We start from the raw sequence: 21,954 nt of genomic DNA, 5'->3' as shown, positions 1-21,954 counted from the left end.
TAAGTCCAAACATTCAAAAAATACTCCCATCACATATAATAATTAAAAATATTTTTTAATTTCTATTTAAACCCACATAAAAGAAACAAAGTCTAAAATAGTTTTATGTTTCTTCAAAACAGAGATGACAAGCAACATTCTACCAAATTTCAAGTCTTCTCATTCCCTCGGGTAAATTTTCATTTTTTTTCATTGCCATCATCCTATACATATATTTAAATAAAAAACAATTTCAATATGTTGAATAAAATTTATCAATAACTAATGAAAATAGAAAATTATTTACCTCCATAAAATCAGATAAATGATGCTCTTAAGTAAAAAAAAAAAAAAAGTGAAATATTACGATGTTAATTCATTTTCAAGTTGTAAACTAGATAAAAGTGAAGCATAGTTGAAAATGATGGTGTTCCACCGATATCACTAAAAGATCAAGCATTCAAGGAAAAGGATCAAACATAGATGATGAGATAACCAAGCTAAGATTACATTGTCACAAGCCCATGTAAATCTTCTTCCTCCTTTTGTGCACTTGCTCTTGCTGAAGTTTTTGAGCACCATCGGAAGCAATATTTTCAATATGAGTCATTTCTCATTAGTTAAGCTGCCCTTTCATTGTGTTTGTCTTTGTATTTCGTCAAGCTTGGCCTTAATATTTCAATTAATATGAATTATTTAAAAGTAATTTGAATAAATAAATAATGTAACTTTTGTATCTTCATCCAATGCTCTCCCTTCCTATAGTTTATGAATTGCAATAAACATCTGGATCTGTAAAGGCTGTTCAGTACTCTGTTTTGACACCCTCTATTTTAAAGCAAATATCTATTGGCAAGTGATCCTAACCACTAAATTACATATACTTTTTTATATGTTAAGCTATTTCATTTCTTTAATCATTATTTTATCTACCTAACCTCATTTTACTTGTTTCTCTAATTATTCACTAATTATCTACCATCTCATCTCTGCTAATGCTTCTGAGGTCCATTTTCTTTGAGCTTCACATTGACTTGGCCAGCTTGTTGTCTTTGTTAGTGCGATGCCCTTTCAATTGTTAATTCGACTAAAAAAAATTATTTCGATTTTTTTGAGTTTGAGTCAAGTTAATTTTTACAACTTGAAAAATCCAAAACAATAAATTTGAGGAGCTTAACAAGTAAATTCTTAAATCAAATTTATCATATTAAAGTATATTTTTTCTCTTATTTTGCTTTGAAAGAGATTTTAAATATATGTGTTCTAACTTGAAATTAGTTATATTATAACTAAATTTTAAATTGATATGTTTAATTTAACTTGAACAATTTCAATCAACTCGACTCGATTAAAAAAAATTCAAATCTAGTTAGGAAGGTAAAATAATATTCATCTACACAACTAACTTGAAAACTTTTTACTTAATTCGATCGAATGTTCACTTCTACCAATAATCTTCGTCAATGCATGACGGAGGGTGCTCATTTAGGGCTTAGCCTTTGGGGTTTGTGCCATTGCTTGTTTGTACTGCCTTTTACTTATCTGAACCAAAGCAAAAGAAAGAATCTGTGTCCTACCTTGACAAATTGATATGCTTATACTCCACCAGGGCTTACTTCTCAAAAAGACATACTCAACACAGAATTCATCTCAATTATCTGCTACCAAATAATGACAATTTTGTAACAATTCCAACCCCATTTTCCCTCTATTGGCCACCTATGCTCACTTTTTTCCTTTACTACTACACTTGTACATATACATACTCTCAACTACAATTCCTTTTATTACATCACCAAATCTGAATAGCTAAACCTAAACCTACACAATTCATACTTACCTCTTTTAATTTTGGTATTATTTGATAACTTTAAAATTCTGTGTGAATAAAATTAAATGTTAAATTTGAATTATGAAATTTGTTTAGTATGTTACTTAAAATCGAATATAATTAAATTATTTCATAATTTTAAATTATTTTAAACATTTAATGTCATTTTATTCTTAAATAATATTTTACACATATTAAAAATTTGGAAAAAAAATTATAGTCTTAATAAATATAAATTATATTCCTCCCCTGCAACCTTTTGGCCGAATGTTACCCAAATCTTCTCTCTCTCCCCCATTCAGCTGCTCGAAGTTTGCATGGGATGGAACTTGTTTGGCAACCCTCCCTTAGCCTTAAGCATATATTAGGATTAATAAATTACGCATTTCAACCTTAAAATATCACAACCTCTCCGAATTGTTTAGCCATTATACTCCATACCTTAATTTAAGCCCCTTCTTACATTATGAGAAATTTGCACCTTATATCCCTCTTAACTCTTTCTTACTCTAAATTAATCCTCACCCATTGATACACATTAGAGATGGCAAATGGGCGGGCTCAAGCAAGCTCAGATCGGGCTTACTTCGGGCTTGAATTTTTTCGGGTTCTGACTTTCTCGGGCTCGAATATGCTACGGGCTCAAATTTTCTTGGGCTTGAGCCTTTTCGGACTTGGATTTTTCGGATTCGGGCTTGGATCGAGTCGGACGAGCTCTGAAGGATTCAAATAATTTTGAATTTTATAAGTTATAAATAATTTAATTTTGAATGTAATAATTAATTTTAGCTTTATACGATGACAATGCAATTTAAAGTTTTCTTATAACAAACATAAATTATATATATTTAATAAATGTATTTTATATAAAATAATTAAAGTGCTTATTTTATGTAAAACTTATTATTTTATAATATTATATGAATTAAAGAAAATATCTTTTATCGTCCATTATTATATTATATTGACAATTGAATAACTTTTTATCTTTCTTATTAAATTTATAAACCTAATACTCATATTCTAAAATATTTATTCAAAAAAATATATTAGACTAAGCCTAAACCCAAATAATATATTCATTATTACCAAACTCAAAATAAACTAATTATAGCCCAAATCTCAAGTCCAAAATAAAAAGAAATTAAACCCAATTTGTAAATGATATTTCATGTATTGTTAATTATAATTATAAATATGTATTTTAATATACTAAATTACATATAACTATTGATGTTATATCTTTTATTATAATCAATAATATAATAATAGTTATTACATTAATACTTATAAAATATATCATTTCATTATATAATACTATATCACATATTATAATGTACAGTAATACATAATATATTAATTATTATCATATATTATTGTTTATTATCCTGGTAGAAATATGCTCTAAGTCCCTATATTTTTCCTACATTTGAAAGTTATATTGGAAAAATTCGGTTTAGAAAACGGTTTTTAGTCATAGTGGAAAATTAAAGATTTTGAAAACTAAGTCGGTTTCTGATATTTATAGTAGTAATTTTTTCGCGAAAAGTACATGTCCTTTGAGCGAGATGGATCTGTATTGTTCCCGACTTTCAACTAAACAATCTTATAACCTCCCAAATTTGACCTAGACGTTATGGTCGAATTGGGAAGGCTACATTAACCACTGGAATGACCTAATTAAACCTTCGTATTCTAATGTACTTTTAAACCATTAGACATGTACAAAAGCTAACGATAACAATTATATATAATTTGTAATATAATAGCAGTTATATATAATAGTAGTACATTAAATATTAATCATTATTATATATTATTGTTTGTTATTATCCTGATTTAAATATGCTCTAAGTCCTTATATTTTTTGTACATTTGAAAGTTAACACTCCTACTATAATACATAATGTTATATCATATCATATGGTATATAATATATTAGTAGTTTATATATATGCATTTATGATTAAACATTATAATATTATGTAATATTATATCTTTTATTATAATCTATAATATAATGATAGTTATATATAATAGCAATACATTATACATTATATATTACATATTACATATTACATATTATTACATATTATATATTATTGTTTATTATTATACTAGTTGAAATATGTTGTAAGCCATTACACTTTTCATACATTTGAAAGTTAACCCTTCTACTATATTATATAATGTTATATCATGTCATATATTAATAGTTTATATATATGCATCGATAATTAAACATTATAATATCATGTAATATTATATCTTTTATTATAATCTATATTATAATAGTTATATGTGTATTAATATTTTTAGTAATAGTTATAATTTATATTTTTAATAGTATATATTTCATTATTATTTTATGTATTAGTTATACTAATTTAGTATATCAGTTTAAGGTTAAGTTAGGTAATCAGTTTCAGTTTCGGTAATAGTTATATAATATATTATTATATTATCATTAAAATTTAATTTTATATATTTTAATTATTAATTCTATATATTTATTATACATATACAATTATAGTATTAAAAATATTTTATATTAAATTAATATTTTTTTAAAATTTATTTCACTTTATAATTTAACATAATATTTATTATTAATTATTTTTCCTATCAATAAAATTTTAATATAAATATGCTACGTCTTAAAGAAAATAAAGAAATATTATTTATTTATATTTTAAGTAATATATAAAGTTATATTAATTATTAATATCTATCATGATCGTTTAGTTATAAAGTTGAGCTTTTTTGAGCTTTGAGTCGAATCTATTTTGAACTCGAACCAGATTTGGTCTTAAACTCGAACTTTTTTAGATTCAAATTTTTTTGAGTTGAGATATATAATAGACTAATCACTCCATATTTCAGATGAACACGAACCAACTTTCAGACTTGGATTCTTCTAGCAGCTGTAATATATATATAACTTATCGTTTGAAAAGGTGATATCACCCACACCAATGTCTTGAGGTTCAACAAATTAGTTCCATTTCAAGTTTTCAACAAATGTAGTTGAGGAGGAGACCCTTATTTAAATAAGTACATTGAATAAAGCATTAATACCATGTGACCTGCTTTTAATGCTTCTGTCCGTCTGTGAACTATACCCTTGCTTTTTTTATTTTTTGCTTTGCTTTAATTTGGTGCCTTTTGCAAGTGACTTCTAAATAATTTCTTTCTTTCTTTTTTTGTTTTTGTTAAGAAGAAATTGAAATGTTATATGCTTTTCCTAGACTTGTTTTAATAAATATGGTGGTATCAGATGATAACGTGCTCTACCTGTATTAGAGAAGAGGTGATGATGGAACTTCAACTCCTACCTCTAAACTTACATCGATCAATTGAAATGAAATGTAACACCCTATACCCTGCCTAAAAGTTAAGATCAAGTCTGAAGGTTACATCAAATTATTTTAGAACAACCCAACCTTTAATTACTTGAAATTCAACCGTCAAAAAGTATGTAATTAGTTTATAAAAGGAACGATAAAATAACTAAAGGAATGACCGAGCTCCTACCACACCGTCCCACCTAAGTCTGTAGTTTACTTGTAATGCAAACAAACGGACTAAATGAGTTTGCAACTCAATGTGCAACTTACATTTTCAATTAAATAGTAATATAATAGATGTGATTTCAGTTCATCTTTAGTCAGTAAATACTCAGAATCAGCTACAAAAACAGATGATATCAGATACAGTTGTAGAATAGTTCAGATACAGATGCAGATTCATACCTCCAATTAGGGGTGTGCAAAATTCGGGTAAAACCGAAAAAATTCGGTTAACCGACCGAATTAGGTTAATCGGTCTGTTAACTGAATTTTTTCGGTCGGGGGTCGGTTAATTATTTTTTAATTTTTCGGTTAACGGTTAATTCGGTTCGAAACCCAATTACCCAACCCAATTACCCAATTCAAACCCAATTACCGAAAAAATTAATAAATAAAATTATAATATATAAATAGGCTCACTATTCACCTAAACCCAATTCAAACCCAAGTATTCAATCCAACCCAATTACCCAACCCAACCCAATCATAAAAATTACAAAAAATTTAATAAATAAAAATAAAATTCTAAAACTAAAACTAAAACTAAAGTATAAAAGTCTAAAAAATAATTTAATTATGTATGATTTAATTAGGTTAATTCGGGTAATTCGGGTAATTCGGTTAATTCGGTTAATTTGGTTAATCGGTTAATTTTTAACCAAAAATAAAAAAACATATAATTTTCGGTTAATTCGGTTAACCGACCGAATTAACCGAAAAAATTTCGGTTCGGTTAATTTTTTTAAAAAAATTTCAGTTCGGTTAACAGTTAAAAATTTTGAAAGGTCGGTTAATTCGGTTAATGCTATTTCGGGTCGGTTAACCGAATGAACACCCCTACCTCCAATCGTTACACACCATATCTGTCCATCCCTACACACCATATAGGGTATCATGTACCTATCCATCCCTACACACCGCATAATGATTATGTGTCATGTTTCAGAATTATTGCAGTCAAGTTGCCGTATCAGAATGCGATAACTCACTAAAATTAGATATAAGTTTGTGGCTTAGCTACTAAGTTCGGCAGATTATTAAACTGCCCACACTTCTTCCTTTTCATAATCCCAATCCAATGCAAATGTAGATTTAACAAATATCAGATATGCGTATACAAAACTACCAATTCATATCATGTTCACATAAAGCTATCACAGTTACTTTTCAGATCTAATGTCAACTATGCATATATAAATAACACATTATTCAGTAACAGATCATCAGATAACAGTCTCATTGTCTAATTCAGACTATACGAACCTTATGATAAGCATACGTTCGATATGAACGACGATTACGGCCCGAACGAAAAATTCTAATTTTTCGAACCTGACTTGCCAACTCTGCCCCCTGCGAGCTTTGTCCCTCCACTATCGGTACTTGCGCTTGCTTAACAGATAACATATGGCACAACCTTGCGGTTTGTTGATCAAATCGCAAGAATCGAACCCCTATCCTCGTTGGGAACTTGATCTTCATGCAAAACGTTGCGACCACCATTCTTGCCATCCTCATTATTGGTCGTCTAAAGATAACATTGTATACCATTGGGTGGTCTACCATGAAAAACTATACATACTTTGTGGTTGTGTGCTTGCCATCCCCCAAGGTAACTAGCAGAGTGATCGAGCCCTTCACCTCAGTGGGATGGCTCGCGAAACCATACAAAGGACTAGCCTTTGACAACATTTGTTCCTTGAGGCCCATCTTTTGGTATGCATCCCAAGATAACACTTCAACTGCGCTTCTACTATCTACCAGTATCCTCTTAACCTTAAAATTTACAATTGTCGATAAGATAACCATCAGATCATTACCTTCATTGTCGCTAACCAATTCCTCATCATTATTATCGAACTCAACACTCCACATTTCCTGTTGACGCGACCTATTGGGAGCGCTGACTAACATCATGCTTCTTATGTATGTCTTGCTCTTTACACTCGAACTTACCCACTATTCATCCGTACCCACAATCACATGAATGGTACCTTTAACTTTCTGCTTACCTTTAGGATCACTGTGGAGGCCTTGATCTTGCTGAGAACCACTCTGATTCACAAACTCTGCGAGCTTTCCATTTCGTACTGTATTCTCTATTGCATCCTTCAGAGTGAAGCAATCTCAGCCTTGTGTCCCATGTCATATTGGAAGGCATATCTATCTCTTGAATTCAACCTTTTGGCAGTGCTACTCACCAGGGATGGCTTGGGTAAGATACCAAGGCTTTTGACTTGGCTGAGAATGTAGGTACGGATGGCATTCAAGGGGTATACGCTTCAAACCTACTATAGGGAATATACCTCCTAGTATGCTCTAACTAAGATCCTTAGGGGGCCTTAGGAGAATTACCTTGAGCTTGAGTTCTTTGCGGCCTATCATTTCTTACTCGCAACAATTGGCCAGGAAGACCTTGTCTACTACAAAGTCCTTCCCTATTCCTAGACTGCTTATTCTCCATTTAAAAGGTGCCACGGGTTGCCCTCTTGATTTTCTCCGCCTTTGTGAACTTGTGGGCTCGCTCATATAAGTCAGCCAAACTTTGAGGTTTGTTATCTGTAAAGGAGTACTATACATGATCATTCTGTACTCCTATTATAAAGGTATCAATGACCCACTGGTCCTTCTAATTCTTCATATTGAGGGTCGCTGCATGAAATCTTTTCACATAATCCTAAATAGACTTACCCTCTCTCAACTTTACCGACATCAACCTCATAGGTGTACTTATGATTACTTTATGGGCTCTAAATCTTCCTAAAAACATCTGTCCTAACTATGAGAAACTTTGAATTAAACTATGAGGAAGGGATAGATGCCAATCATTGACACTACCTTTAAGCGTCGTGGAAAATGCCTTGCACTTGGCTGCATCTAACGTCCCTAGTACATTCATGTAGTCGTTGTATTGCATCAAATGGGCTTGCAGGTCCCTCTTTCCCTTGAACATATCCTTTGGGACCTTGAAGTCACATGAAAAGTTTACTGCTGCAATCTCGGGAGCCAATAGATTGGTAGAATAAAATAGCCAATCCATGTCCTGAGATTCAGGGTGCAATGCCCTTACATCCCTCTGCAATTCGTCCATCTCATTCTAGTACTTTTTAACTTGTATGCCTGGGACCTCGTTCTGCGTATTCACGTTGTCATGAAAGCCAAAGTTGTCAGAATGCATCTTTCTTCTCAGCTCCTCGTTCTACTTTAGCAGTTTCTATTGAAAAGATTGTTGTTGCTCGAACCGCGCCTCCTGAGTGGCCATTTGCTCCCTCATAAACCTCATTTACTCTTGAATAGCAAAGAACTAATGCGAGGGTGCCTCTTGGCTAGGAGGAAGCGACAACCCTTGACCAGTGAAAATATTTAGGCCTAAAGGACTAGAAACTCCTTGATAAAATGCATTGCCATGGTTCTCTAATTTATCAGTAAGCCATCCGGCAAACAAGTCCGCTTCATTGTGCTGACCACCGGAACTTGATGCTTCAGCCTGTCCTGATGAAACATTGAAGGGGAAATTCTCATTTAGGTGAGCCACTCTATTCTAAAACTGAAGAAAAGAAAATCAAATTGAAGAAATCTGATGATCGGAGGTTCGTCTATGCTCACCGTACCAATTGTTGAGTAATTTTGTCTCGTATCTCATTAATGGGAACATTCAGGTATTTATACATACTATTACTATTTATGACATGACCCCACTATTCCTAGGACTGACGTTTTGAGCAGAACTTAGGCATGCTGGGCACGTGTTTCACTCTAGGTTGCTTGTTAGACCATGCAGTCTCCCTTTTGCAAGCTCCTTGTGTATATGCGAACTGAAACCACGACTTTTCCTTGGTTTGTGCGAGTTCTCCTTGCGAGCTAGGTCAACGAGCTCCTCTCGTTGTCTTTTCACGATTCACCTCATACTCAATAATCTGGTGGGACCTATTCGGGTCGCGGGTAAGCGACCTGGATCCTATTTGGGATTCGGGCTGGTGATCACTAATGTATAATAGGGAGAAATCCAAAAATAGATTAAAAATTGGATATGCTAAACCAGAAAGTTGGTTATGTAGATACAAAAGATTTTCTTGCACCATATTGCAAGGTACAGTACCATTTGGGAGAGTGAAGCTAGACTCGAGTACTAAAGGCGGCTCTTGAACTCATTAATTTAACACATACAGAACTTTGAAATGTGGTTGAGAATACATTTGTTGCTGTAAAAAAACATTTTCAATATTAACAACACTATCTAAATATAGTCTAAAAAATAAGATTGGATTATGTTAGCATATTGCATATTTCATAACTTCATTCATATGTGGAATTATGATAACCAATATTTTGAAGAGTGCATAGAAGATGAAAATCCTAATAATCTTAATGATATAGAGTCAAATCTTGATTCAGATGATAAATGAATTGGTCAAAGACCAACTGATTAATAATTATATGTTAAATGTTAGAGAGGGAATAACCCAACAAATAAGGAATGTTAAAACAATTAGGCAAAATTGCATATGATATTTATTTTTCTTATTATTTTTATCTGTAATTGTATTGTCTACTATTTTCTTGGCTAACATATTACATATGATGATTTTTATGTTAATTTTGTTGCTTGTTTAGAATTTTTTATTATTGATAATTTTTTAATAGTAATTAATATATATTTTTTAAAAATAAATTATGTAACTGTGTAATTACGATTTGTATTACTAAACACGGCATAGGAAATTACGATTCCTTATAATTACAAGAGAATGAAACTATTACCCTAGTAATTACATTTTCATCCAATTATTTTATGTTGTCTAGTCACATCCTAAATTATAATTCACTCCTTACCTGTTTCTTTCTCAATGGTTTTTCATTGAAAAATTTCTATCAAATAGTTGTTTTTTCTGCATCATACTTCCTTAACAGTTTGAAGTCAGTTAACGAAAAAAAATTTGAGGAGAAATGCTATGGGTTGCTGTTTCCTCAAAACAAAGAAGAAATGAGTGTGAGTGTGGGTGAACAAAAAGGAAGGGTTTGATAAAGTAAGTGGGTGAGTACGATGAAAGGAGAAGAGAAGAGAAAAAGGGTGAAGATAGGGAGAGAGAAAAAATGAATCTTATCAATTTTTTAAAATCACAATTAAATTAAAATAATATGTAAATTAAAAATTAAATTTATTATCATGTTATTTTTAGAATGGTCATATTTGCTTATCACAAAATTAATAATAATTAAAAGAATGTAACGATGAGAAGATTTTGGCTAGTGAATCTACAGTTTAATGAAATTGTGCTTAATACATCGCTTGATTAACCGAAACTGAAGGGTATGTATTTGTCATATTCCAATAACCTAAAATAAAATTGTGAATCATTTAGCCAATATTTTATTACAAAGTTTACAAGATTACATTTATTTGTAAAATCAACTCCTTCAATGCAAAATTTAGTACCGACTAATTATGATATTTTAATTTATTTGTCATAATATAATGACTTTAAGAAAAATTTGACAAAACTTAAACATATTTAATTCACCTGCAATGTAATATACCCTTGTCTACATAACAAGGGGTTGATGATAGAAAGCTGAACCTGAAAACAGTTGTTTATTTATTTATTTCAATGATTTAATTTTGTTGACTGATCCTTATGTGCTAAAGTATATTATACACTAATCATTGCTTTGGATTTTTCAAGTCACTGGAATTTTGCATCCTGTCGCATTCGACACTTTCCTCTTCTGTAGGCATCAATTTAATTATAATTTTACATTTTTAAAATAGATTTTATTTGTGGCATTCTTTTGTATTTTACGTTAAACTATTTTTTATACATTAATTAACAAATTTTATAATGACATAAAACTTTTGGATTTTAATTATAAATAGTTTAAGGCTGACCATATATTATGTTTTTTTTATTATATCAACAACAAAATGTGTAACGATATTGTTTTGTTTAATTAAAATTATTACAAAACTGAAGAATCCTTTTTCTTAAATATATATATATTAAGATGAATTTAATTATTAAGTTTGGATCAATAATACATTAATTCATTAAAAATAAAATTAGAGCATAATATCAAAATATAAATGAAATATTTTTTAATTTAATAATATTACTTAAAAAACATATTTAATTGCGGGAATTTATTTTCCTCCACTATACAAATTTCTAGCATGTTTTGAAAATCTGTAACATGAAACGGAGATTATTTTGGAGTCCAACTGGTTCTGTTGTGTCGGCGTAGAGTATCGCTTAAATAAACAAAGAAAAAAAAATTACTTCGGTTGACTACTAAGTTGGGGGATTCTGCTGTATTTACTTATTAATCATCTCTCTCTATTGACTTCCAAATAAGAAAAAAAAAAAGAGAAAAGAAACTCTCTCTATTGCTTAAAGAATTCATAACTGAAGAAAAATAGATAAATAAATTCAGTTTTATTTCTTACTACAGAGTGAAGTGAATGAGAAAAGCTGTAGTGAAAATTCAGCAGCAATGAAAAGGAGGTTAGGATCTTAGGCGAAGATTTCGAAAGGAAAAATGGTGATATTTTTCAAAACGATTCGTTTGATTATTGATGAAATGCACTGGCAGGATTAGTGGTGAAGCGAAGAATCCGGCAATTATTTCGAGATCCGGAGAAAGAAATGTCTTAAAACCAAATTTTTGAATTTTTTCCAAAACGATTCTTAGCTGCTCTTCTTTTTTTTTTCCTTTGAAATTATGTAATTTTGATTTGAAAAGAAGAAGAAGGAGAAATAGGGTAAAGGGTTTATGGCAATGGAGTCGAGAATGGAGCGATACGAGATAATGGAACAGATCGGCCGTGGTGCTTTCGGCGCTGCCATTCTCGTCCATCATAAATCCGAGAAGAAAAAGTATTTTTTTTCTGATTTCTCAAGTTTTGAACTTTTAGCAATGTGTAATTTGTTTGATCGATTTTATTTTTCGAATTTCAGTTATGTGTTGAAGAAGATCAGATTGGCGCGGCAAACGGAGCGTTGTAGGAGTTCTGCACATCAAGAAGTTAGTTGTTATTTCCTGTTAAATAATTTAATCTGTTATAGAGAATTTAAATTTCCAATTTGTAATTTACTTTCAATTTTGTGGAACGTAGATGGCCCTTATTTCGCGAATTCGACACCCTTACATTGTTAAATTTAAGGAAGCCTGGGTTGAGAAAGTAAGTTACCGTGCTACATTTTTGTATTTTTGCTAGGATTCTCGAATCAAAATCTACTTTTACTTGTAGCTTGTTGAGTACGTGACTGCCTTTTGTTTTCTTCCCCTGTTGATTTTGAGTTTTTTGATTGTAATGTAGGGTTGCTATGTTTGCATTGTTACTGGGTACTGTGAAGGTGGCGATATGTGAGTTTCCGTATTTGCATGAGAACTTTGATTTGAAATTTTTTTGTGTTTAGATTTCTGCAAAATTTGCAATATGTTAATATTGTTCTGTTTTACTGTTTCTAACAGGGCCGAGTTGATGAAAAGATCAAATGGGATCTATTTCCCTGAGGAGGTAATCTAATTTCTCTATACCTACTGAATTTTTACAAGTTAGTTTCTTCTTAGGTTATGGCTTACAAGTTAACACTGATGATTGTGAACTTTGTGCAGAAACTCTGCAAGTGGTTTGCACAGCTACTTCTGGCAGTTGAATATCTGCATTCAAATTTTGTTCTTCATCGGGACATAAAGGTATGAATGTGTTAATTTATATTGGTCTTTCTATTAACTTAATGTTTCATGGACTGACTTTAGCACTATTTTGGTAGTGTTCCAATATCTTTCTTACCAAAGATCAAGATGTCCGCCTTGGTGAGTTTGCCTTTTCCCTTTTCTTCTCGGTTTCTTACAGGTTCTCTCTTTCTCATTGTTTCTATTTTGAGTTATATTAGATATCCTACCTGATTGTCTGTTCTGTGATTGTTATCCTAAATTTCCTTTCTGGTCTGTGCTGCTTTAGGGGATTTTGGGCTTGCTAAAACTCTGAAGGCAGATGATTTGGCTTCCTCGGTATGTACTTTGTAATGAAATTATTCTTTTATATACATTTTCTTTTTAATCTTTTTTCAACCATGTCCGAGGATGGAAAACCATTTTTTTGGGGTCATTTTTCTCTACAATTTCAGTTGGGTAATAAATAAGCTTATGCTACAAAGCTTGAAATAGAGTTGTGTTCCATATTTGTGTTCTGTTGGCTGATTCCACAATTTCCTTTAATACTCTTATGGCAAAAATCTTGGATGGCGGTAGCATATTGTTCATAGAGTAGATAATTCATAACATAATACATATTCCACTCTACCCGGGTTAGCTGTCACAGTAACATGTTCTGGAAAAATAATATGATTTATTAAATGAACATGCTAAGTGTGTTCCAAGCTTGCAGTTAAACTTGGTGCTACTTTTAGTTTTTATCTACTGAGAACAAATTGTTACTAATTGCCAAGTAAAAATTATAATAATACCAATTTGATTAAGATAAATAATCACAATCATTTTTCTTCAAGGAAAGAATTAAACAGAAAAAGAATCATTTATTGATACCTTAGTATTTTTGGGGATAGATGGCTTCATTACTGAGGAATTGAAAAAATATGCATGTATGCGTCTTCTGGTTACTTAGTTAAAGGGGGTTAAATTTGATTATAGTGATGCATTTAACATTTTTAATGGTCTTGTATTAATAATTTAATGTAAAAGAGGCTAAACATTGTGCGAGGATTACATAGTGGAGTACTGTAAATCAACTGTCACTCATATGTTGTATCAATTATAAATGTCCAAAGACATAAAATTCTTTTATAACTGTACCTATTGGGTTAGATTTGTACTCCTCAATCCCCACCCTCATACTTGATACATTTGGACAAAGGCAGTAGGGAGGAGGGAGTTGAAACCTGCTTCTTGAGCCTCAAATGCTGGGGTACGAGTATGAGAACAACCACTAGTCTAAAACTTAGTATTCTCAGGCCCTTATATTGACTTTCAGTTCTTACAAAACTTATTTACCTTTGATATAATTTTTCGTTTTGTGTATTTATTCTTATGTTAGAATGTGATGATTTTTTTTAGTTCTAGTGCTAGTTAATAATTGTTTACTACATGTCTCAGGTGGTTGGGACACCCAATTACATGTGTCCTGAGCTGCTTGCAGATATCCCTTATGGTTTTAAGTCTGATATCTGGTCTCTGGGTATGTCTTTTCTTGAGTGTTTGACATGTACAAGTATTTTGTTTTTCTTTTTTCTTCTCTTATTTTGGCGGAATTGCTTCTTGTTCAACAGGGTGCTGTATGTATGAGATGGCTGCTCGTCGTCCTGCTTTTAAAGCTTTGGTAAGAATTCTGTCAGTTCTTTGGTTGAATCTTTTACTTGTATTCCGGAATGAGTTTACAGTTATATCCCATTTTGACAAATAGCACAAAATTCATTTGATGTTATATTAACAAGGAAATTATAAAATGTATTTTTTTCTTTAAATCTTCTCGTGGAAGTTTTTTCCATTGCCAAATGTAATGAAACTTTCTCAGTAGTTATCTGAATTGGATTTGAGTAGTAGCAACTTTGCTACATTTATAACAGTTTTCCATGAATTCTTTGATGCACTTGTAAGCAGTGCTTTCAAAATACTTAATATTATCTTCTTGTCTGGTGTGATGTGATGTCCTTTGATAGGTTTTCCACAAGCTACTAATTTTGTGCCTCCGCTAACCATGTAAATTATACAAATTTAATTCTGATCCAACTAATTTTTATCAAACTTGTTCTAGGACATGGCAGGGTTGATAAGCAAGATAAACCGTTCCTCTATTGGCCCTTTGCCTTCTTGCTACTCTCCATTGTTGTAAGTCTAATATGAACTTTAGAGTTCAGTCTTGTAGGTTTTCATGATGACTCTGAGTATTCTCTCTGATTTTTCATGCTCTATCTGTGCTTTCTACCCTTGCTCATTTCCTCTTTTTGCTAAGTATTCTTTCATTCATTATGTTTCAATTAAGTGCGGATCTCTTAATCATATTCTTTATTACATGTCGAGGAATTTTGAAACTGGTTTCTTGGGAACTTTTCTTTCCTCTCTTTTATACAGCACAGAAAAGTGAATTTTCGTTTAAAATCCCAAGGGACTAAGTAATCTGTATTTGGGTGGTAACGCTTAACATGATTATTGCTGTAAACTTTTTCAAGTAATCAACTCCTCACTATGTGATGGTTAATCTGTTTAATGTTACACACACAGGAAAACAATTATCAAGGGCATGCTAAGAAAGAATCCAGAGCATCGACCAAGTGTAAGAGTTTCTTTTTGCTTGATTCTAAGGCTTCTCCACATGCAGGACTTCGATGTAACATTTTGGGTTTTCACCTTGATTAGGCATCAGAGCTTCTGAAGCACCCTTATGTGCAGCCTTATATTGATAAGTATTGTCCATCATTCAGCAACCTTTCAAAGAACTGCTGCTTGGATAAGCATGTTACTACCAGTCGTGGTATTAGGAAAAATATGGCCGAGAGTCAGAATAGTAATAGCTCATGTAGCGATAAAGATAGTTTGCTTTCCAGTTACAGAAACACTGCCACAAGGGTTCCAGATAGCAATATTAAGGCCACTGCCTCAGATTCAAATCCTAAGGGAGAAGAGATTTGCCCCGTTATTTCAGCTGGTGAAGTTGATGAAAAAGGAATGATGAAACCTTCTTATGTGGAGCAGGAATCTAATGTGCAATCAAAGCAACCAAAAAACATCAAAAGTATGGTGACGGCTTTGAGAGAAGGGAAAGTAAGAGAAAGTGGTTCCCCTATGAGAGGTAGCCGTACAAAAGCTGTAGGTGGATTGACTCAGAGAAATAATATAGAGGCATCACCCAAAGTTCTCAAACCTCCTTGTCCAGCTCCAGGTTCAAAATTCAATGCAAATACACCCACTGTTGCTTCAGCAAAATTACCATTAGATTCTGCTAAAAGGATGCCAGCAGGATCACACCATTTGAAGCACCAGGTATGATTGCCACTTAGTGGTTCAATTTTAATCTATTTTTTTATTGGTATCCTCACTTATTTTGCAAGATTCTTCTCTCCAGTTACCTGTAATTGAATCCTCCCCTAAGACTAAACCTAGAAATGAAGGGACTCCTCCACTTGCACCTTGGAAGCATGTTGCTGAAGATAGTCTACCTTCTAAGCACAGAACTACTCCTTCCAACTTTGCAAGAAGATCATCTATTACAGGAAAAATGAAACATGCTGGAACTGATGTTTCAAATGGGGCAAGTAGCAGAAGCAAGTTAGGATCTACAGAAATAAACCAGGAGTGTGAGGCTATTTCTCGCCAACCGCCGAACACTTACTTTTCAAATGCTTCTAGGGAGGTAAAACAAGAGGCTGAGACTGAGATAGCTCTAAGTCAATCTACCAAGGGGGTGCAAACAGATAATAGCAATTCTGTCTCTTCTTCAATCTCAATTCAAGCATTTGAGATTTGTGATGATGCAATAACCCAGTTTATTGACATGACAGAACAGACACAAGATCATGGGATAATCACTGACATCAAGAACTTGGAATTGCATCCACCATGCAGCTCACCTGCTCTGAAATCAGAGATGCCTGAGGTTCTGTTGAGAGAAAGCTACAGGTATGATCATGAATCTGTCATATGTTCAACTGAAGAATCTGATCCAGCGAAGGCTCATTTCACTTCAGTTGATGAAAAATTCAGTCCAAGTGCCCCTTTAGGCCTTCCGGTCCTGATTTCTGAAGAAAATTTTTTTCATAAAGATGATACAGCTGCAAGCAGGATAGTTAGTAGGGATGGTGCTCCTTTAAGCCGGACATCTAGTAGGGATGATATTCCTTCAAGCCAGATAAGTAGAACGGATGATGCTCCTATAAGTAGCCCTAGTAGTAGGGATGATGCCCCTGTGAGCACCTCAAGTACCTGGGATGATGCTCCTATAAGCAGGCCTAGTAGCGGTGATGATGCCCCTATAAGCAGGTTAAGTATGGGGGAAAATGCTCCTGTAAGTGGACCAACTGCTGGTGAAGATTACCCCTTTAGCAGGCCAAGTAGAAGTGTTGATGCCCCTATAAGCAGGTTAAGTATTGGGGAAAATGCCCCTGTAAGTGGACCAACTGCTGTTGAAGATTGTCCCGTTAGCAGGCCAAGTAGCAATAATGATGCCCCTATGAGCTGTTTAAGTATTAGGGATGATGCCCATACAAGCAGGTTAAGCATTGTGGAAAGTTTCCCTGTAAGCGGACTGACTGCCGGGAAAGATTGCCCCACTATCAGGACTGATGAAACCATGGCAAGCAGATGTAGTAGTGGTTATGACAAGTTCACTGTAATGGAACTTCTCTCATCAGTTGCGGAAACTTTGCCTTGCACCTCATCAATTTCATGTAGCCCGAAGAATTCACAACCAGATAAAGAAACAAATGTGCATGATTCAACAATTGGAACACCAGCTATGACTTCTTGTCCTCCAACATCTGATGAAGTTATACATGTTAAAAGGCACAGTAGCTTCTGTGTTGGCAGTGAGAAGCCAGCAGTCAAAAAAGTAGAAACCGGTGATCGAAGTGTGGATGTTGGGAAACTCATAAATGTTGCGAGGAATGAATTGTATATGAGAAACATGACTAGTTCACTGACTCTTACATCAAGTTGCACTGAAGCTTCAAGTTCAACATCAAATGATTATTCTGGTCTCACGGAAATGGATGTGAGGAACTCCATTCCCTCTGGTGTTAAAGAAACGGATACTAGGTGCTGTGTTTCCTCATCTCGAGGACTTATAGATGATGTGAGGGATGAATTGGATATGAGAACCATGACTAGCCCAGTGACCCTTGTGTCAAGTTGCTCTGAAGCTTTAAGCTCAGCACCAAATGTTTCGGATTATTCTGGTGTCGAAGAAACGGATGTTAGGAACTCTATTTGCTCTGCTGTTGAAGAAATGGGTATTAGTAACTCAGCTTCTTCATCCCCAAAACTTGTAAATGAAGCAAGGGATGAACTATATATGAGAAACACGACTAGTCCAGTGACCATTACATCAAATTTCTCTGAAGCTTTAAGTTCAACACCAAATGTTTCAGATTATTCTGGTGTAGAAGAAATGGATTTTAGGAACTCTGTTCCCTCCGGTGTTAAAGATATGGATATTGGGAACTCCATCTCCTCATCTCCTGAACTGATAGATGGTATGAGGGATGAATTGGATATGAGAAACACGACTAGTCCAGTGACCAATACATTAAGTTTCGGTGGAGCTTTAAGTTCAACACCAAATATTTTGGATTATTCTCATGTCGAAGAAATGTCCATTACCTCTGGTGTTCAAGAAATGGATATTGTGAACTCTATTTCCTCGTCTCCAGAACCCATGAATGTTGTGAGGGATGAATTAGATATGAGAAACAGGATTAGTCCAGTGACCCTTGCAGCAAGCTGCTATGAAGCTTTAAGTTCATCATCAAATGTTTCATATTATTCTTGTGTTAAAGAGGTGGATGTTAGGAACTCCATGCCCTCCACTTTTAAAGAAATGGATATTGGGAACTCCATTTCCTCATCTCCAGAACCCACAAATGTTGCGAGGGATGAATTGGATGTAAGAAACATGACTAGTTCAGTGACCCTTGCATCAAGCTGCTCTGAAGCTTTAAGTTCAACACCAAATGTTTTGGATTATTCTGGTGTTAAAGAAATGGATTGTAGGAACTCCATGCCCTCCGTTGTTAAAGAAATGGATATCGGCAACTCCTTTTCCTCATCTCCAGAACCCATCAATGTTGTGAGAGATGAATTGGATATGAGAAACATGACACGTCCGGTGACCCTTGCATCAAGTTGCTCTGAAGCTTTAATTTCAACACCAAATGTTTCAGATTATTGTGGTGGTAAAGAAAGGGATATTAGGAACTCAACTTCCTCCCCGGAGGCTGTGAAGCCCGGATCTTGTGTGACAGAAGATGAGAAACCAGGAAAGGAAACTCTGGATGTCAATTCTTATAGGCAAAGGGCAGAGGCACTTGAAGGGCTTCTTGAATTGTCTGCAGAGCTACTGCAGCAAAACAGATTACAAGAGCTGTCCATAGTTTTGAAGCCTTTCGGGAAAGATAAGGTGTCTCCACGGGAGACAGCTATCTGGCTATCCAAGAGTATGAAAGGAATGATGATAGGCGATTACGGACGGAATTCATGAAGTATTATTATTATTATTCCTGGTATTCTTTTTCTCATATATTTACACTGCTGCTGTAATTGTTAGCTTTTTTAGATAACGTGCTTACCTCCTCCTATCACCTCATGCTGTAATTCTTTCAATGCATTTTGTCATTGTACATAGTTGAAAATACAAATGTACGAATATGCTATGTAGAAGACGTTGAATGCAAATCAAAGTGAAACGATTGCAATTGGATCCGCTTGCAGTGGATGTTTCGGGTCTGTACGATTTGTTTTCTAAAAACTGCTTGTAAGACATTCACTGTTGGTTCTCATCTCATCTTTGAGTTACGATTTCACTAATCCAGATGGAAATTGGGTTGAGTTTGGATCCAAGTTTTTAGGTTTGACATGATAGCTAATGATACTGATATAGATAGATGATTCACATAGTCTATTTCCATAAAATGTTTTTTGGAAAACATGAAGATCTTTCTAAAATACTTGTAAATTTTCTAATGTTTAGATGATGGAATGTAGAATGGTTTTTTTCTGGAGAAACTACATTCTTTTCCAATTAGATACTGAAATATTAATTGTAAAAATATTTATTAATACAATGTTATTGTCTTAATATTATTATTTTATATGGTAATATTTTCATGGTAAAATTTGATACCAAAATATTACCTATAATATATATAAGTTTGGTGAAATTTTTGAACATATCGTGTATTACATTACTAATTATTATCATGTGATAATTAAAAAAGTAAGACTAATTAACTATTAATTAATGTGATATCATATTAATATTAAATTAATTAATTTAGTCATATATTTTACATATTTATTGAAAAATAACACTATAAAATCATGGTGACAACTATAGTGAAAACTTTTAAAATGATTTGATTTTAGCCCTTAGATCAAAATGAATCAATCTAAACCTTAGATCTAAAATTTAATCTACCTCACTAAAATAAAGAGCACAACATCTAATTTTCTTCTTTTTTTTCTCTCCATGTAATACAAGTTTTAGGAACAATTTTTTTGAATACTATCTTATTTCAGAATTTTCTGAAGAAAAAAATTGGAAGCAAATTTACAACATAATGGAAAGTAAGAGATTAGGTTTAACCTTAATTTATTTAGGAAAGAAAAAAATATCAAATACCCAAATTGCTTAATTTTGATAACCCTAATCTTTTACTTTTAATCTCGTTGTAAATTTGCTTCCAATTTTTTTTTATTTTGCTTAAAAAAAATCTAAAACTATGAGATTACCCAAAAAAAATAATCAGCCTAAAATTTGTATTACATAATTAAAAGGAAAAAAAAGATTAGGTATTGTGCTCTTTATTTTAGGGAAGTAAATTAAATATTAAATTTAAGGTTTAAAACAATTTAATTCTCATGGTTCTCATGTTAAGAGTTTTTACAATAGTTGATCTATCTATATCTATATCTATATTATTAATTAATAAAAGTTTTAAACCAATAAAATTATTGACTATTAATTATTACTTGATAATAATAAAGTAATTTAGTTGTACATGTATTTTCTACTTTCACCTTTTTTTTCAAATACATATAATAAAAATATAAAATTATTTTATTATGATCTAATGTTTTTTTATTATTATGAAACTAAAGTTATAGCAATATTAAATAGATAACTAATAGGTTTCATGTTTCTTTTTAATAATAAATTATTAATTAAAAATAATAATAATAATTATTTTATTAATAAAGTTTCAATTTTCTTTAGATAAAAAATTATTATTATAAAATATAAAATCATTATAACAATTATATTTGTTTTTTATTAGTGTTACAGTTATTATCATTAAATTTTGGATCCACATTAAATTACACTTATTATTTTAGATTAATTATCACTTAAATAATATTATAATTATACGTATATTCTTTAGCAACACATTTTCATTTAAGTAGAAAAAAAATCAATTTTTAATATAATTTGATAGTTTTTTTCTATCACCAAAAAAGGGTTTGATTTTAATTATTATTTTATACATTCAACTTTTATTATTATTTGATGTTTGATGTTTAATTATATTTACATAATTATAAATATTTTTTACTTTGATATTTTGAGATATGATGTTTTATGCAAATAAACATACACGAAAATATGGCATATAAATAAAACACATTTATTTACATAGAAGATTGAAAAGTGTAAGATGTGTATCTTTTAAAAATTATACAATTTTTTGATACCATATAATTAATTCAATTATGATTATTAGAATCTTTTACTTACCCTCATTTTATTTTATAACAATTACTTAAAATAATCATATATTTTATTAAATAATAAAAATAATTAAATGTGTATAGGTATGTGCAAGGCATGTTATCTAAAAAACTACTATT

At 32.1% G+C, this 21,954-nt stretch overlaps 1 protein-coding gene across 1 annotated transcript; it reads left to right on the top strand.

The window, feature by feature from the left end:
- The first annotated feature begins 11,662 nt into the window (after positions 1-11,662).
- Positions 11,663-19,837, top strand: LOC107891576 (serine/threonine-protein kinase Nek5). The gene is made up of 14 exons (XM_016816421.2): positions 11,663-12,251; positions 12,333-12,399; positions 12,491-12,556; positions 12,695-12,741; positions 12,850-12,895; positions 12,994-13,074; positions 13,152-13,194; positions 13,343-13,392; positions 14,494-14,575; positions 14,667-14,716; positions 15,152-15,225; positions 15,619-15,670; positions 15,754-16,377; positions 16,460-19,837. Exons 1-14 carry the CDS (start codon positions 12,148-12,150, stop codon positions 19,586-19,588), a joined length of 4,515 nt encoding a protein of 1,504 aa, XP_016671910.1. The 5' UTR covers positions 11,663-12,147; the 3' UTR covers positions 19,589-19,837.
- The last annotated feature ends 2,117 nt before the right edge of the window (positions 19,838-21,954 follow it).

Source organism: Gossypium hirsutum, chromosome D09, assembly GCF_007990345.1.
Source record: "Gossypium hirsutum isolate 1008001.06 chromosome D09, Gossypium_hirsutum_v2.1, whole genome shotgun sequence".
NCBI classification, from domain to species: domain Eukaryota; kingdom Viridiplantae; phylum Streptophyta; class Magnoliopsida; order Malvales; family Malvaceae; genus Gossypium; species Gossypium hirsutum.
Note: the sequence above shows the minus strand (reverse complement) of the source record. Positions and strands in the feature narration are given on the sequence as shown.

Excerpts from the sequence above, each read along its gene's own strand:
- LOC107891576 (XM_016816421.2), top strand. The coding sequence starts at position 12,148 with ATGGCAATGGAGTCGAGAATGGAGCGATACGAGATAATGGAACAGATC. Across the intron at positions 13,075-13,151 it reads TTCTTCATCGGGACATAAAG|TGTTCCAATATCTTTCTTAC; the intron begins GTATGAATGTGT and ends CTATTTTGGTAG. Across the intron at positions 14,717-15,151 it reads GTCCTGCTTTTAAAGCTTTG|GACATGGCAGGGTTGATAAG; the intron begins GTAAGAATTCTG and ends AACTTGTTCTAG.